This window comes from Eptesicus fuscus, chromosome 18, assembly GCF_027574615.1.
Source record: "Eptesicus fuscus isolate TK198812 chromosome 18, DD_ASM_mEF_20220401, whole genome shotgun sequence".
NCBI lineage: Eukaryota > Metazoa > Chordata > Mammalia > Chiroptera > Vespertilionidae > Eptesicus > Eptesicus fuscus.
Window position 1 is genome coordinate 42,926,681 of NC_072490.1, and position 18,395 is coordinate 42,945,075.

Genomic DNA, 18,395 nt, shown 5'->3' on the forward strand with positions numbered 1-18,395 from the left:
TAAGACTTTCATATCTTAGTCATCTGAGCTTTATTGGACCCTTTAAGCAATTACGAGGATAGAACATAGAAGAGAGAATCTCATTAAAGATGTATGAAATGTCAAAATTTAGCAAATCTAAAATCTATGCTTAATTTTAGGGGAAATGAGAGCTTTATTTGGCTTGTTCAAAGACATCAACAGAAGTAAAGCCAATCAAGTGAGTGGGGAACTCCCTGGGACCATCCCCACTGCTCCTCCCTCTGTAACACTTGGGGGATGTTTGGGGAAATATAAATCATTGGGTAAAAACCTCATGTTTCTGCCCCTCTATCTGGATACTTGCATCATGAGGGCCTGGACTAATAAAAGGGTTAACCTGAGTGTTGAACACTGTTTAGCTGTCTTGGGACATTTGTTCTGTGTTCATGGATTTAGTAATTTTAATGTAAATAGGCACCCCAGCAGCTGCGTCCCCTTAAGCATATTTTATTTAGCAGCTGAGTTATCCACGTCACTTGGCAGCCATAGATTTTCAATTTTTCCTTGTGCCAAGAGGGCAGCTGGAATAATTTGAGTACTCATTAATTTGGGAGAAATATGAGCTGTGTGAGGCAGACAACACGCGTCTTCTGTATGGTGTTGTACAAGGATAAGCAGATCAGAGGAGAAGCAATTTGCCCTATCCCAAAGGGGCCTTAGAATTTAATAAGCTGGTTATGAAAATTCTATTTCTTTGCAATTCGAAGCATCTAATTAGAGCCTGTAATTTCTCTCCTATAACGAGAGTGGATGAAGGTTAACGTTAGGCCTCCCGGGCCCTTTCACATTCATTTACAGAGAGAAATCAGGTAACGTTGTAGCTAATTAGAACAGGTTATTAAATATTTAGTCCCCCATCTTGATGGAACTTGAAGAACACATGGATGTTGTTGGGGGATGCAAAGTGATAAAGGGAAGTTAAGTTTAATTTTTAATCAAAGGTAAACTTTAGGCAGAATAATGATTTTAGTCCTGACTATCTCAACCCGATGGCCAGAGAGGCAATTGCCTCCAGTCGTCTGAACTGTCAAGACAAAGCAAGATGATGTCAGTTTAACTTTATCACTGCACACATTTCCCAACTTCATACAGCTGGGATTTATGCATCTGCGTCAAGTACAAAGAACTTGATGATTTTTATCATAGCAGTGACATAAAAAAAACAACCAACTTCTTGATGTTTCAGAATTTGGGTTTTGAGTTTGTAGGATATGAGTGTGTTTGGGGACTATCCTAAGGAGATGCATCATCCATAGGTCTTTCTCCTAGGAGAGGACTCATCGGGAACTGGGTAGTATTGTGTGGAATGAAGTCTGACCTTGCCATAGACTGATAGCCAAACCCCTGCTTGCTGAGGATGATAAGTTACTCTTCTCTTGTCATAACCCAACCCAAATTATCTTCCCAAAGTGAGATTCAGTTAAGTCAGGATGTGTATGTCAGCAACCAGTCCTTCAGAATCAATGCCATGACTGGTCTTCCCTTGGGGCCTGACACAGGGAAAACATCTTCAAGGGGAAATCAGTTCATGGGAAGCTCCCAGGACTTCTGTACCTTACCCGGAAGCAGGCTCTTAGGAACCCAGAATATTATAAAAGTGCAAGGATGAGCGGGAAGATGAAAAGCTTTATAAAATTAGAAAGATCCCAAAGAGTGACTTTGAGGCATGCATCCCTGGCACTTTTCTAGTGAGGAGATTTAGCTTAGCCTGTGAAACCCTACCACTATTCCAGTTGGTTCATTTGGGGGTGCTTGAAGCATCTTTGCAGATCTGTACAAAATAAATGGCAACTCCCAAAGACCATCTTACTTTGCTACATTGGCTTCCATTTGCCAGTTATTACAAAATGGTTTCTGACGGCAATAATCCTTTGAAAATCGCCTGTTATTGGGGATAATAGCTGGTTGTCAGAGCATTAACCACCCTCGACTTCACTTTGGGCTATTACATAACAAGAGAATGAACTGCTGGTGAGTCTGCCAGGTGTATTAAATTAGATCATGCATTATAGAAGTTCTGCGATGAGGATTAGCATTCAGAAAAGACTATCAGAGGTTGCCAAACTCATTATCTGTCTAGGCAGAGGCTGGCCTCCGGCCTGGGGATGCAAGGCTCGGGTTGGAACTAGTAAGCCACTACCTCTGGTCCTTCTCTGCGCTAGCACGGAGACAAACAAGAAGCACACTAGCATTTCTCTTCTGCTCTTTCACTTCTGAAGAAAATCAAAGTGCACTGCATTAACCATAGTCACTGCAGAGCTGAAATGACAGTGGCTTCATTCATTTTCTGGTTTCTTATCAGCAGACCTATCGCCTGGGAAGTCTTCTATGGTCATAGAACAGGGTGGAGTCTGGGTTTTGTTCTCATTCCTTTAGGACAATAAATGTGGACAGTGGGCCTTCAGATGCATGGCCCCGGGGAGGCTCTGCTGCAGGTCTCAGGCACCCACGTTCACTCTTAGTATTGACATGTCTCCTTGTGCTCGAGACATCTTTCAGGTCAGAATTTGTCCAAAGAGGAGAAGCGTGACACCAGATGATGGCTGAATACCAGCAGAAGTAAGCTTTCAGCTACAAACATGCAGAAGAATCAGGGCTTGCCTATTCTCACTAGTTCTGGGCAATCCTTCATGTAGCTATTGTAGAGTCCATTTTTTATGTCCTATGGAATGATACTGCTCCTGATTTTCGGTGGAACATCTTGTGAGATCTGTTTAATAGCATATCACCTCTGTGATGCTTAAGTTCTAAACAATATTTTCCTACCTGAGTGATATCTGGGTGGAATTAGCTATTTGCATCAACACTGTAACCCTAGTTCCTTGTACAGAGCCTGACATATAGTAGATGCTCTGTAAGTATTTGCTGAATGGAAATGAATGGAAATTTCTTTACTGTCTTTTTCTGAAAATAATATTTTCTTTTTTAAAAATATATTTTATTGATTTTTTACAGAGAGGAAGGGAGAGGGAGAGAGAGTTAGAAACATCGATGAGAGAGAAACATCAATCAGCTGCCTACTGCACACCTGCTACTGGGACCGGAATCGAACCTGGGACCCTTGAGCCCGCAGGCCGGCACTCTATCCACTGAACCAAACCAGTTAGGGCAAAATAATATTTTCTTGTAACAAAAATATATGTTCACTGTAGAAAATTGATAAAAAAAGCAGATAACAGTAAAGAAATATGTATCACCTATTATCCAACTGCCAAACAGTATGGCATTAGATATATTTTGCATACATCTTTCCATTATTTTTCTCTGCATGTGTATTTTGATTTTTTTATAGCTTGGAAAAGACTGTACATAGCCTTTTTGAATCTATTTTGTTCATTTAGTGATGTCTTTCCAAGTCATTAAGTGATCAACTTTACCATTTTTGCAATGGCTTCATAAATGTTCATTGCATGAATGTACTATAATTTGCTTCTGTGGGCGCATTTAAGTGGTTGCAATTTTTCTCTCATATGAACAGTGCTGCAACATATATTCTTTATATTAAATCTTTGTTTCACTGTATGATAATTTCCTTGGGCAACATAGAGAAGCAAACAAGAAAACATCTGGCAAAACTTCTGAAAAGACAAATTAATCTGGTGGTTAGAAACGAAGGCAAATTGGGCTTTCACAGACTAGCAGGCATCTGTACTTTCCTTGAACTGTGAAGGATAATAGCATCTTATGGAAATCATCAATGGGTAAATGTTTAGAAGCCATAGAATAGACTATGGACTGTTATATTAGTTCTATTTATACATCTTAGCAAAGTAAAAAATTTCAACTTTGTGATAAAAACAATTCCCTAGACGTGATTTCCTATAAGTGGAATTTCCATATCAAAGGTTATGGCCAAGTTATCTTCAGAAAGCTTATGCCAATATATGTTCCTACCAGCAGAAGGGCTATTTCCCAATACTCTCCTTGTCATTAACAAGTCATTTTCATGTAGATAGCAACAAACAAAAATACCCCAAACTCTGTTTTTATTTAACTTTGTATTTGTCGTTGTGCTTAAAAATGAGATTCAATGTTTTATTCTTTTGTTTGTTTGCTTTTGTTGACATGAGTATTTCCTTTTCTGTGACCTACTGGTTCATGTCCTTTGATCTATTATCATGTTATCATGTCATAGTGTTGCAGTTAAAGAAAATGATCTTTGGAGTCTTACGTGCCTTAACAAAAAAGGGTTCAATAGCTGCTACTTACTTGCTGTGTGATCTGCGGCAGGTTACTACCCTTTCTAGGTCTCAGTTTTCTCATCTGTTAAATGAGAATAATGATAATGTCCCCCTCATTGCAATCGTGTGCAGGTCCTGGCAATGGGCCAATGCTCAACCTCCTTAATTTTAATGTTTGAGTACTCATTTAACCTCTCTATTTCTTTTAGCATGTTCCTACCCATATTAAGTGATGGGTTGTCTCCATGTAGTCTGTGCTTATACCTTTTAATTTCCTGCAATAACCATGTATGTCATGTGCCATTGAGTCAGCTGCATCTCCTGGTGACCCTATGAATGAGGATTATCCATATTAATTCATTTACCTGACAAATATTTGGGGGCAGCTTCTATGGGTCAAGTGCTGGATTAGGAATTTGGGAAACAGCAGTGAACACGATTGCTATTGTATCTCTACCATGAACCTTACGCTTCTCTATGTGTTGTAAGAGAGTGTGTGAGTGTGCGTGTGTAGCAAAGAGAACATAGCCATGTGACAGACAAATAAAACTTTAAGTTGCACCAAATACTATGTAGGAAATCACTAGGGTCTCAGACAGAAAATAAAAGGGGGAGTTATTTTAGATAACATGAGGAGAAAGGGACTCTTGGAGGTAGAAAGTTTTATGATGCGACCTACAGGATGGGAAGGAGATAGTCATGCTAAAATGTTTCAGTGCAGAAAGGGTGGCGTATGCAAAGGCCCTGTGACAGGAAAGAACTCCATGTGTTCAAGAAATTGGAAAAAGACCAGCCTGGTGGAAGGGGGTGGGGTGGGAATTTGGCAATAGCATGGGGGTCAACCAGAGGTGGGAGGTAGAACAGGGGAGGGGCCAGAGCACGGGGGTGGGGAGAGATGATTCTTATTCTAAACTAGAGGCCCATTGCTCGATATTCGTGCAAGAATAGGCCCCTGGCTTCACTCCCAGCCGCCAGGGAGCCAGCAAGTCCCCGCTCCCCACCCCAGCCGCCTGGGAGCCGGCATGTCCCTGCTCCTGGCCACCCAGCAGCCAGCACATCCCCACTCTCGGCCGCCTGGGAGCCGGCACGTCCTGGCTTCTGTCTGGAGCACCACTCCAGTAGCTCCCTCCGCCGCCTCCCTTCCCCTCATAGCAGGCTTCACACCGCTCTGCGCCTGCATATGCAAATTAACCTCCATTTTGTTGGGTTAATTTGCATACTCACTCTGATTGGCTGTGGGCGTAGCAAAGTGATGGTTAATATGCATGTTTCTCTTTTATTAGGTAAGATTAAAAGGAAGGCCCTGCATAACTTTGAGCAAAGGAGGGACATATCTGATTCCTATTGTAAAACACTCTTTCTAGGACTGGATAGCAATAGAAGAGCTCACAAAAGAGGTCTCATTGATTATCCAGGTGACAGGTGCTTGTGGCTTAGACAAGGTATTACTGGAGGAGATGAAAATCAGAAGAATTGCATTGAGCAATGAGCTGCAAAATAAGTTATGTATGTCTGCATTCCATGTTATAAATCAGGATCACCTTTAACACTGGCTCTCATTATAAGTCACCCAGTGCTCTGAAAGAGTGGGTTTCCAGGCCCACGGCAGATGCTCTGGCTCCTTTATCCAGTGGAGTGTTGTGCCCTCAAGACAAACGTACTTCTCCAGGAAGAGCTGCAACCACCCAGGGAGGGATGTTTATGATGCGAGATTGTGGAACTTCCTTCAGCCATAGGTCTGTCAGCTTTGGCCAGTCTTGAGGCTCCCCACAGGGAGACACGGAGTTTGAAAAAGCCACCTCAGTTCCAGCACAGTGTCTAACTGGCTCTTCCCTTGATCCGCATGAAAAATCCTGACCTCAGAAGACCAATGAACAACAAACAATAAATCCGTGAGGACGAGGAAACGAAACAGATTCTAGCTCTCAGACTGCCAACCTTATTTCAGTTTGCATATGCTTTTCTGTTCAAATCCATGTTCTTCTTGGTTTATATGTCACTGATCTGTCTGCCGCCTCCCAGAGCACCCTTTCCCATCTACCCTGCACATTCTGGATAAATCTTCTCAGGGTTTACAGCTTCTCTTCATGCATGAAAGCGCCTTGGGGACAGCCATGATCTGTTTTCCTTTGCCACCTCACCTTCCTCACTGCTCATCTGTCAAATGCCTTTTTCACCAACTTATCTGCATGGCAAATACTACTTAAATTTCAGTTGTTTTCTCTTACCTGTGGGATGTTGGGGGTAAAAGAAAAAGGAATAAGGGTTCCTTTCTAAGAATGAGTCCTTTGGCCTTGAGTATGCTCTTGCCCAAAGCTAAGAGAAGGAATACTATGACTTTACAATATTAGGGTTTGACAAAATCCAACACCCTTTCATGGTAAAAGCTCTCAATAAATTGGGTCTAGAGGGAACATGCCGGAATATCATAAAGGCCACATATGAAAACCCACAGCTAACACTGGGGACACAAGGGGGTGTCTGCTCTCGCCACTCCTCTTCAGCATAGTACTGGAAGACCCAGCCAGAGCAGTCAGCGAAGAAACAAAGGCATGCAAAAGAAATAAAGGCATGCCAATAGGAAAGGAAGAACTAAAATTGTGTATTTGCAGGTGAGATGATATTATATAAAGAAAACCCTAAAGATCCACTGAAAAACTATTAGAACTAATAGAATGAATTCAGTAAAGTTGCAGGATATCCAATCAACATGCAAAACCAGTTGCATTTTTATATACTAACAACAAAGTATCTGAAAAAGAAAAAACAACAATTGTATCTATAATAGCATAAAAACAGTAAAATACTTAGTAAATTTCACAAAGAAGGTGAAAAATCTGTACACTGAAAATTATGACATGGACAAAAGAAATTGCAAACACAAATAAGTGGAAAGGTATGTTGTGTTCCGTGAATTCGGTGAATTAATATTATTGGAATGCCCATATTACTGTAATAAATCTACATATTTAATAAAGTATCAAAATTCTAATGGCATTTTTTACAGAAATAGAAAAAAAATAATTCTAAAATTTATGAACCATGAATGACCCCAATAGCCAAAGCAATTCATAGAAAACCTCTCAATAAATTGAGCAAAGCTGGAGGTATCACACTTACTGATTTCAAATTACATTACAAAGCTAGAATAATCAAAACAGTACGGTGCTGCCATAAAAACAGATAGACTGACCAATGGAACAGAATCAAGAGCCCAGAAAAGAAATCTGACACATGTACCATCAACTAATATTTGAAAAGGGAGCCAAGACCATTCAATGGAGAAAGGAATGTCTTTTCAATAAAACAGGATAAACATACTAGTATGTAAAATAATGAAATTGGAACTTTTCCTTAAGCCACTCACAAAAATTGCCTTGAATTGGATTACTAGTAAATTATTAAATGTAAGACCCGAAACTGTAAATTAAAATATGGATTTTATATATATATATAAAATATCACTAAGTTCTGGGGAACTGATATATAGTTTGATGCTCAAAGATACAGGTTGCCAGAGGTAGGGGATGGGGTTGACAAAATGGATAAAGAGAGTCCAAAGATACAAATTTCATGATAAGATATATAAGTCATGGGGATCTGATGTATAGCATGGCAACTATTACACTAATAAAAGAGAAATATGCAAATTGACCATACCTCCATGACATTCATCAGCCAATCAGGAGTGAGTATGCAAATTAACCCAACAAAGCTGGCGGGTTAATTTGCATACAGAGACTTGGAGCGGCTGGGTGGGATGCCTGCTATGAGGGGGAGGGTGGGGGTCGGAGGGAGCTACAGGAGTGGCCCTCTGCCAGGAGCAAGGACTTGCAGGCTCCTGGGTGGCTGGGAGCGGAGCCAGGGGAAGGAAAACCTATTCTTGCATGAATCTTCATGCAACAGGCCTCTAGTAGTTAATATTAATTGCATATTTGAAATTTGCTCAGAAATTAGATCTTCGAAGTTCTCATCACAAGGAAAAAGATTCTGTAACTAATACAGGGTGGGAGAAAAGTTGTTTACCATTGTCCATATGGAAAATAATATGATAAATAATAATACAAGAATAAACTCTGTTTTGTGTACTCACAACTGAAAACCTACTTTAGCCCCACCCTGTCTATAGCTTGGTGACTATAGTTCACGTGCCTTCCTGCCCCATCATCTGAGGCTACTACTCATAGATGCCAAAATAGTGGCCCTCGCCCAGGGGGCATGCTCCCATAGTGGGTGTTCAGGTCTTGGGAACACACTGGAAGGGGCAGTAGTTGGTGTCCAGGAAATGAGAATCTATAGATTACCAAACCCCACAAATTATTCTGATACACAAGCCCCTCCCCCACACCCCAGGGCCATGTCCCTACCTGTCTGCCTCTTGGAGAATCACAAGTAAATGGAATTAACACTGTCCTCGACAATATCCTTGCAGTTGTCTGATGAGTCCTTGACTGTCTTATTGACAGTGAGCCCCGGAAGGTGGTAGGTTAGGTGACAGCAGAAACTGCTATTTTCAGCTAATTCTTAGTGACAGGGAGGATTGGTTGGGAAAATACAAGTGACAAGAACCTCGGAAGAAAACAAATGTGCTAGCTTAGAATTCACAACAGCTGTTGGTTTTAATGAATTTGAGAATGATTTGGACAGAATTCCAAAATCCCAATCCTTGACCTATGACCTTCTGCTGTGCTGATGCAGCGGGTCGGGCAGGGAGTGAGTGCTTTCTCCAATACAGGCTGCTTCTTACTGTGGGGCTTTGACCCAAATCCCAGTGACAACTCACAAGAGCCACATCTGTGCCCAAGGGCAAATAGGTTCTGTTCCCTGATCCACACCCTTGAGTAGGCGGCAGAAGAAGGCAAAGACAGATTCAGGGGTGAGGAACACTAGGAAAAAGGACCTTTTCTCTCAGGTCCAGAGAAAGGCAGGCCTAGTCATGCCTTCAAACTTCTCACCCTTTGTTCTTTTCCCGTACATTTTCTCTTTAGGGTCCAGGCAAAAAGAACCATTGGACGTTCCCTCTTATAATGAACCTAGATAGACCTGGCCAAGTCCTCAGTGCATCTTAATGATTCTCCAAAGGTTAATAGAAGTAGCCATTGTTATACCTCAGATTGTGTTAGGAACTGGCAATCCCATTGTCCCTGGTAAAGACAAATACCAGTGATGACTTGTCAAAACACTCCCCTAGGGAAAATCCTATTCTTCACCCACAAAAATCAATTTCCTTTTCAATAAACCCTCTGGGCAGTGTGAGAGAGCATCTGTGGACAGAAGATTCAACTTTCTTCAGCCCACTCTGTGTGGTGTTATTGAAGAAAAATTAATCTGAAACACAAGTGGAATGCAACCCTAGCTTACTGGAATTCATTGCTTCAGACCTATCTTTTTATCTGTTACCTCACTTAGCATTAATTACAGTGAGTGGGATGCGGGGGTGGGGGGGAGGGCGTGATCCACCTGCTATAGGTATAAAGCACAGCTCACAGGGTTTAACTAACTTACTCAGATCCCTGCGCTAGTAGTAAGTGTGGAGTTGGAGCTACGTGGAACCCAGGTCTCCTGATTCCTGGCTGTTTTGAAGGTAACTCAGGATTTGTTTTAATCTGACATGGTAAGGCACACAGACATGGGGATGACTGTCATGAGGAAAGAAGTTTATTATACTCATAGGCCCCTAGAAGCCAGGGTCATGCCATACCACAAAAAGCCACATGGAAGTACCAAGGCCAGATATGGACAAAGAGAGGAGGAATTGGTGGGCTGAAGACTTTATTTTGGTTCCCCTGAGAAGAAAGAGGCAAAGCAGGGTAGGCAGGTTTAGGATTGAATATTATATCCGGTTCTGGGGAGTAGGGGCTGCCCCTAGTTGCCTGTTGCCAGGCCCTAGGGTGATTAGGACAAGTGAATAATGGCCCAGGCTGTGAGCACCTGAGTAAAGGAGGTGGCCGGAGGCTTTGGCTCTGGATTGGTTGGTTTGTATATCCAGGTGCAGTTGTAGGCAAGTTGTATACTATCCCCAGGGATTAGCCGAGCCTGGGAGGGGCGGTCCCTCCACAGTAGCATGGCTCCAGAGAACAATAGATCATCAGAGATACCAAAAAATAAAAAGACATGGTCAGTGCACTCACTGATCTGCCCCCTGGATGAATTTTATCACCCCCACTTTGAGGGCATTGCTGCTTGACTTCATACCAATCCACTACATGGTGTGTAATCTCCTCTGTTTCCCTATGCTAAACCAGGCCACAGTCTCTGTGACCCAGGGACCCCCATCTCCTTCACTTTGACCAAACACGTGACCATGAAACTGAACTCCCATCCCCTCGCTGGGATTTTTTTCTGATTTGGGATCTTTTCAATACCACACACGAGGCATCAGGGACTGTGCTCGAGAGAGCGGAGATTATACAGATTCTCAGAGCGTCCCCAAGTGACAGTTCATTTTTCATAATGATCTATGATATTCATTTGTTGAAATTTTATTACTTTTGTAATTTAATTCAATTTTCCCCATTTCATTCCTGCTCGGGGCGGCGTTATCTTATTTGCCTCTCTCATCCTCCAGCTGAGGATGTTTCTCCTTTTATTATGAGCACGATGGCATCCAGATTAAAGCCGCCTGCTCAATGGAACTGTTTCTATGGTGTCAGCCTTCCCTGAGCCCACCTCTGCTTGTGCAGCATTTTCAGGAAGACACCTGGTGCCAGTGATTTATCAAGCATTTTGGAGAATAATCAAGGCCTGACCCTCATCTTCTGCTTAGAGATTAAAGATCATATTCAGAAACGTTTCCCTGCACCAGCAATCATAGAAATGAGCAAATAATACTAGAAGTGGGTTAGGAATATCTTTTATGAAGATACAGATGAAGAATGTATTGAGCAACATCAAATTGACTTTAAAACATAACGACATCAGGAGACATCTCCCTAAGGCTGAAGCCATGCACCATTTTTGAGAAATCCTGGAGGTATTTTAGGAAATGATTGAGTTGGGCAGTGAGTCGGAAGGGTCAGGAGCTGGTGAGAAGACGTGCAGGTGAGTCCTCTGGCTCACTGGCGGAGCTGCCACTTAACTGAATTAAAATTCAGAACCCATGGGTGTGGGCACCTGTAGATACTGGAGGACTCTTTTTAGCAAATTTCATTTATATCTTTCTATCTATAACCCATATAACTTGTAGGTTTTTAAAGGTAGAAATACTGGGTCTATAGTTAAACGTTATTTTAAAATAGAAGCTTGCTTTCTCTCTGCTATCACAGGAAAGACTGTGATTCCAGAGGCTGCTAAGCGCCCCGGCCCAGGCCCTTTCCCCAGCATCTGGGGGGAAGAGTGGGCTTATTGTAATCTCAAGAAGCAGTGCTTTGCGTGTGAACACCAGCTCAGCAGCCACAGGCATCGGGACAGGTCTGCCCTTTCCTGCTTGCCCAGGCTGGTCGATGTCTGATAGTCCTGCCTTGTTGGATTGACACAGCTTCTTTCAAAATGCCATCCTGAGCCAGTGCCTCTCTTTTTGTTTTTAACCACTCACTGGACTGTTCAGCCTCGACCCTGACACTCAATAGAATCATCTTTATTGGGAATGGCTCCAGTGTTTCCTTTTTTTTCTTATTGATTGATTCATTGATTGATTGATTAAATAATTGCATGACATTGGTCAACATTCCAGTGATTTCTAATTCCCAGTCCCACTTTCCTTTGCTCAGGCCTCCTTTTCTTTGTGCTATTTTTTTTTTCTTAGGTGTTGGACTTACACTACCTGTGTCAGACCCACCATGAGCACTTTTGGAAAATCTAGATGCCTGGGCTTAATCTGAATCTCTGGAGGGTAGGTGCTGGGGGCACCACCTTTCACATGTGATTGAAAGCTCCTAGTGATTCTGATGCCCAGAGAAGTCTGACAGCTCTCTCCACCCTGGCCAGAGCCACCTTCACCTCTCACGTGAAACATTTCAGTGGCCTCCTACTTAGCGTCTCTGTTTCTACCCTTATCTCCCTGTGGCTGTGGTTCTCAAACTTGGCTTCCCATTGCAACTCCATAAGGAGACTAAATGTTGGGCCGTGCCTGATTTAATTGATCTGAGATGGGACCTGAGCATTCAGAGTCATATCATCACAGGAAAACCAGGGCAGCCAGGATGATCACGATGGTCCATGGCTATTCTCCACATGCAGACAGAAGGGCCTTTTACAATTTTATATGTTGCTCATGTCAGGCTTCTGCGTAGTCCCCCTGTGGTTTCTGTTTTTGCTGGGGGAAAAAAAAAAAGCCCACTTACCACAAAGGCTCACGTGATTTGGCCTCTGTTGTCTGTCTTAAGTTCATCCCCTATGGCCTCTTCTAGCTGACTCCACCCATCCCTGTTGGTCTCTTTTATACCCTTGAGCATTGCTATTTCAAGGACTTTGTACCATCTGGTCCCTTCGCCTGGAACATTCTTCCCCAATAGCCATATGTCTTGCTCCGCCACCCGATTTGGTCCGGATTCCTGCTCAAATATCACCTTATCAGGGAAGCCTTCCCTCCCTTCCTTCCTAAAACAGCCGCCCCATTGCTCTCCATTGCCTTACCTTGTTTTATTTTCTTCATAAGCATTTAATCCAACAAATAAACAAACATTCTAGGTGAATTTGCCATTTATTATCTGTTTCACTCTCACAAAAATCTAAACTCCCCGAGGACAGGAAGTTTGTTTTGTTTATTCATCAGATCCCCAACACATAGTAGGTGCTTGAAGTTACTTGTGATGGATAATGAATTGCTGCTCTTGGACTGTCTCGAAAACATGGGCGTTGGTGACCTGCCACTCATTACTAGGGACCTGTGAGTGGCAGCAGCCTGTGTTCTGGCTGTGCAATGCCCCCTGATAGCTTTACAGGCAGCTGCTTCCCCTCCCCTATTTTAATGGTTGTAGAAAGGAGAGAATTTGACCCATGACCCCTGCGAATAAGACTACCTTTGTTCACCAAAAGTTGAAAGGAATGACGCCCCCTCAAGTGTTTGCTGGAAATTGCATCTATATGAGAGAGAAACATAAATCTATTTTTTGGAAAAACTGGGTTGTTTCTTGTTTGTTTCATTTGGGAACTTTTATACTAAGTAGATTAAGTTAAGTGACTTTGAAATGTCCACATCTTAACATTTTATTAAGGCTAACTGGGTTTAAAGAACATTTAAAGACATCCAAACTTAAATGGAAGATCAACATGAACTAATAGGTTGATGCAGACATTTTTCCACCCTGCTTTGTGCCGGTTAATGAAAGTGCCTTCGTGCCTGCGGACGATGAGCGCAGAGGCCTGGCTCTCCGGGGAACTCTGGTGTGTCCTGACAACGGCCCTGGCTGAACTGTGCTGTGATGCCTTTTCATGGTACGCACCTGGCCCTCAGGACCACCCTCCATCTGCTAAGGCAACTTGCCACATCAGAAAAGTGGTGGGACTCAAGGCAGACTTGTGAAAGTTTGTTTGATGGCACTTCCTAGGGAAAAACTCTCCAACCCTTGGAAATAAAATCCATCAGGCAACAGGATCTGTCAGTGATGGAAATGAGGAACAATTTAAGTCTGTTACACAGAGGTTTCACACTTAGTTAATTGAGCAGTGGAATAAAGCGGCCCACCCGGGAAGGTGTGAGGCCACATTTAATTTCCACGTATCATCTCTTCTGTGTTTGATGTTCGCTGCCATGTTTATGCTTCCTATGTCCTTACAGAATGGTTCCCAAAACAGGGGCGTCCTTACTTTCTTTTTATTTTATTACAATTATTTTTTAATATGTTTTTGTTGATTTCAGAGAGAGGAAGAGAGAGGAGGAGGAGAGAGAGAGAAATATCAATGAAGAGATACAATCATTGATCAGCTGCGTCCTGCAAGCTCCCTACTTGGGATTGAGCACAAATCCTGGGCATGTGCCCTGACCAGGAATTGAAATGCTACCTCCTGGCCCTACCCGGTTTGGCTCAGTGGATAGAGCATTGGCCTGCAGACTGAAGGGTCCCAGGTTTGATTCTGGTCAAGGGCACATGCCCGGGTTGTGGGCTCGATCCCCAGTGGGATCCTATAGGAGACAGCCAATCAATGACTCTCATCATTGATGTTTCTATCTCTCTCTCCCTCTTCCTTCCTCTCTGAAATCAATAAAAAAAAAAAAAAAAAAAAAAGAAATGCGACCTCCTGGTTCACTCGTTGACTCTCAACGACTAAGCCACACCAGTCAGGCGGGATCTCTAATTATTAAAGCAATACTTATTCAATTGTGAAAACATTCAAATGAAATTGAAATTTCTGAATAAGTGTCTCTTTTTAGAAAAAATAGGATTCCATGTTACACAATATCCTACAACCTGCTTTTTTTCCCTTACAATTTCTGATGGATGTCTTTCTACATGAATACATAGCTGCATGGTGTTTCCCTGCATGAATAGACTATACCTTTTTAGCCAATCAGCTATCATGACACACTTAAGATTTAACAGTTTTTGACCATTACAAATAATGGCATTGAACATTCTTGTATTTTATCATTTTAGTATATTTGTGAAAATGTATAAAACGGAGTTACAGGGCTTTAAGAGGTGACGCACTCTACAGTTCTCCTACCCCTTCCTGTCATCTTTGTTACCACCTTGGCCCCCAGAGGCATTGTATTTGTTATCCAGGCTATCAGATAAATGCCTAGAGGTAGAATTACTGGTTCTAAAACATTACAGCTATAAAATGCAATTGCTATTGTTAAATTGCTCTTCAAAATATTTATTTTGGATGAAATCTCTTTTCTTTTTGTTGCCAGTTGAAAGGCAGAATTGTGAGAAGTCCAGGGTGTGAGCCCAGCATCGTTTGATTATGTTTATTTTATAGGCAGAGATGCAACAAGTCGTTTCCACGCCATTTCTACTCAGATAAGGAGGCCAGTCCCCTGGGAGCCAAGGAACGCACATCAATGGAAATATTAAAGATGATTCTGATTTTCTTTCACAAACCAACAAAACAAATATACTGCCATAAATCCCTTAGCAACATACCTGACCCAGGGGAAGGTGCTGACAGTAGAAGCCACAATGGTGGTGGTGGTGAGGGGGTGGGGGCTGGTTTTCATTATTGTGATGATTGTTAGCACAATTACTCTTGAGCAATGCAATCATGTCTGGTCTGAAGTCTGGCACAATCCTACTGGTTTTCCAAATGGGTTGCCATCTTTTAAAATCAGGAATTATGGAATGATTCGCGGCATTGTTCTGGAGTTTTAACTATGCCTCTGAGAGAACTCAGTTTATCCTGTGGCTCTTCATCTGGAGAGCAGAGGAGGTTTGGCACATACAGGCACCTTTACCCAAGACCAAATGGGTTGCTTTGTGTTGGGTCTTTTCCACTTTGCCTACAAGACAGACTCATAGCTGCATTTCCTAAGAGCCATCTATTATGCTTTCTGCTTGGTTAAGAGCTAGTGGGCATGCACGTTTTTATCAGTCTAGGGTTTCCCCTTTAAATAGCTTAAGTGGGAAATGGATGGCAAGGTGTTATGAAAGCAGCCTGGAGTCCAGTCCGTCTCCTGTGGGTGCTGCCTCTGGACCTCGGACCTGGGTGGGGATTTCTGTGTTGGAAGAACCAGCGTCTGCATGGGGATAAGAGGAGACACCAGTGTTACTTGAGGTCTCGGGACTCAGAGAGAATTCTGATTAGATCAGGACTTGAAATTAATCAAATCCCTTTATTTCACTGGGCCTCGGTTTCCACTAAATCAGACATCAGCTAAATGCCAACAGTGGGCAGACAGGCAAGTGAACAGGGGACAGCTCTGTGTTGGAGGGTCAGTGATAACCACCTTGGCTGCACAGACCCCAGTGGGAATAGTGGGGGAAAGAGGGAGGAGAGTGAAGAGATGCCACGCTTCCCGGCCGGCTCCTCCACCAGGAAGCCCCCTCGAAAAAGCTGTGCTGGGTGAAATGACTGCCTCACCAAAGGAAAATGAGGACAGACTATGGCTACATAACAATAATGTATATTTTTAAAAACCTTTTTAGTTGGAAATAAACCATCACTTAAAAACTAGTCTTCAAGTTGTAATTTCCAGTTAAGCACATACTCCTAATTACAATAAAATCTTCATTTTGGTACTCAGATATTTGCATTCACTCATGTCTTGATCTGTGATGTTATGAGCACTGTGCTCCATGGGGCCATGGCCAGGGGCAAGAGACCTAGCCCCTTTTTTCCCCTCATCAAGTGGATAGTCTAGTGGAGATCAATCTCACAGAGGTAACCACACAGATATTAGTCAACCACAGTGGAAAAAAGACTCTGAAGGAGCAGTGGGCATGCCTAACCTGGTCTGGTTGTGACTGAAGGACTGAACTGGGCCTGCCAAGAGTTTTATTTGAACTGTGTAGTGTGGACCCACATCTCACTTTCAATTTGAATGAAAGGGCTTTAACACTTTTAATTCTTTATCTTTCTTCTATCTAACTCTCAAGTACCACTTTGGGAGGTGGGTTGTGGTTTATTTAAAATAATTCTCTCTGATTATTTCACTTAGCACAGAATTCTCTAAGTGCATCCATGTTGTTGCAAATGGAAAGATTTCATTATTTTTATGGATGAGTAATATTTCTCTCTCTCTCTCTCTCTCTCTCTCTCTCTCTCTCTCTCTCTCTCTCTCTCTCTCTCTTCTCTCTTTCTCTTTCTCTCTCTCTCCCTTCCTCTCTATATCTTATCTCTCTTTGTTCACATCATATCTTCTTTATCTACTCACTTATCGATGGACACTTGCTTCCACGTCATGGCTATTGTAAATAATGCTGCAGGGATATATGAGTACATAAAGGGTGGGGCAAAAGTAGATTTACAGTTGTTCATCTGGAAAATAATACAATACTTAATACATAAAATACTAGAATAAACTCTGTGTTTTGAGTACTCACAACTGTAAACCTACTTTTGCCCCACCCTGTACAGCTTTTCAAATTAATGTTTTTGTTTTCTTCAGATAGATACCCAGATGTGGGATTTCTGGGTTGGATAGTAGTTGTATTCTTAATTTTTTTGAGGGAGCTCCATAATGTTTTCCATAGTGGCTGCACCAATTTACAATCCCACCAGTAATGCGAAAGGGTTCCCTTTTCTCTCCATCTTCTCCAAATACTATATGATTTCCCTTATGTGTCAAATCTAGAACACAAAACAAAAAAACAAACAAAACAAAACAGAAACAGACTCTTAGATACAGAGAACAAACTGATGATTGCCAGAGGGGAGAACAGGAGAATGGGTGAGAAGGGTGGGAGGGAATAAGAGGTACAAAGCTCCGGTTTAAAGATAAAAGTCATGGTGATGACATGTACAGCATAGGGAAAATAGTCAATATTATTGTAATAAACTTTGCATGGTGACCGATGGTCACTCGTATTGTGATGATCACATCATGAGAAATATAGTGTTGAGTCACTGTTGTACACCTGAAACTAACATATAATGTATGCCAACTATAATAAAAAACAAAGTATTCTGCCCTCATGAGAGAGAGTTAGGAAAACAATAGAAAAGAACAGAGCCGGGGTTTTACATGTGTTGAAGCCGAAACCTTAGGAAAGCTTGAGAGGGTCCCCACTGGTCTCCTGGCTGCAGGCTGTGCCCAGTTATTTACCTCCTAAGATCAAGCCAGGGACCACAGATGGCAAGAGGGTCTGCAGCCTGTCCTCGCCACTGGGGGGAAATGTTGAGGGTCTTTCAGTGGCATTTTTATCCCCAAGAAGAGCACACTCTGCATTTCCTGTGCAGATCTGGGCCAGACCTGGATACTCCTTGTCCATATGTGTGCAGCAAACCAGGCCGGTAATGTTGCCAGTCTCCCGTTTCACGTTGTTCTCCTCTGTCGCGAGCTCCACACCGAAAAACAACCACCACCAGTGCCACATGGTTTCAAAGATCAAAGGCCCCAGTTCTGAATATATTTCAAGCTGACTGTACTTCAAATGTTTTAAACATGTTCCTCCAGATGGGAAGCAGGGGGCATTAACGAGGTAAACCACATGTGCGTGAGCCGGGATGTGGTCTGTGCAGGACAGTGAAAAGGGAACTGCGCTGATCCGTGTGTCTGCCTTCCCCTCAGGTCCGCATCTTCACGTACCTCATTGGACGGGAGGCGGCTTTTGCAGACAACCTCAAGTGGATGGCCTGTGCCAACAAAGGTAG

At 42.6% G+C, this 18,395-nt stretch overlaps 1 protein-coding gene across 1 annotated transcript in view; it reads left to right on the forward strand.

Annotated features, from left to right (window-relative positions):
* Positions 1-18,395, forward strand: part of CACNA2D3 (calcium voltage-gated channel auxiliary subunit alpha2delta 3) — an 827,325-nt gene that overhangs the window by 506,252 nt on the left and 302,678 nt on the right. Inside the window, exon 12 of the mRNA XM_054729840.1 lies at positions 18,313-18,391. Within this exon, the coding sequence (XP_054585815.1) occupies positions 18,313-18,391 (79 nt within the window). The remainder of the gene's footprint in view (positions 1-18,312; positions 18,392-18,395) is intronic.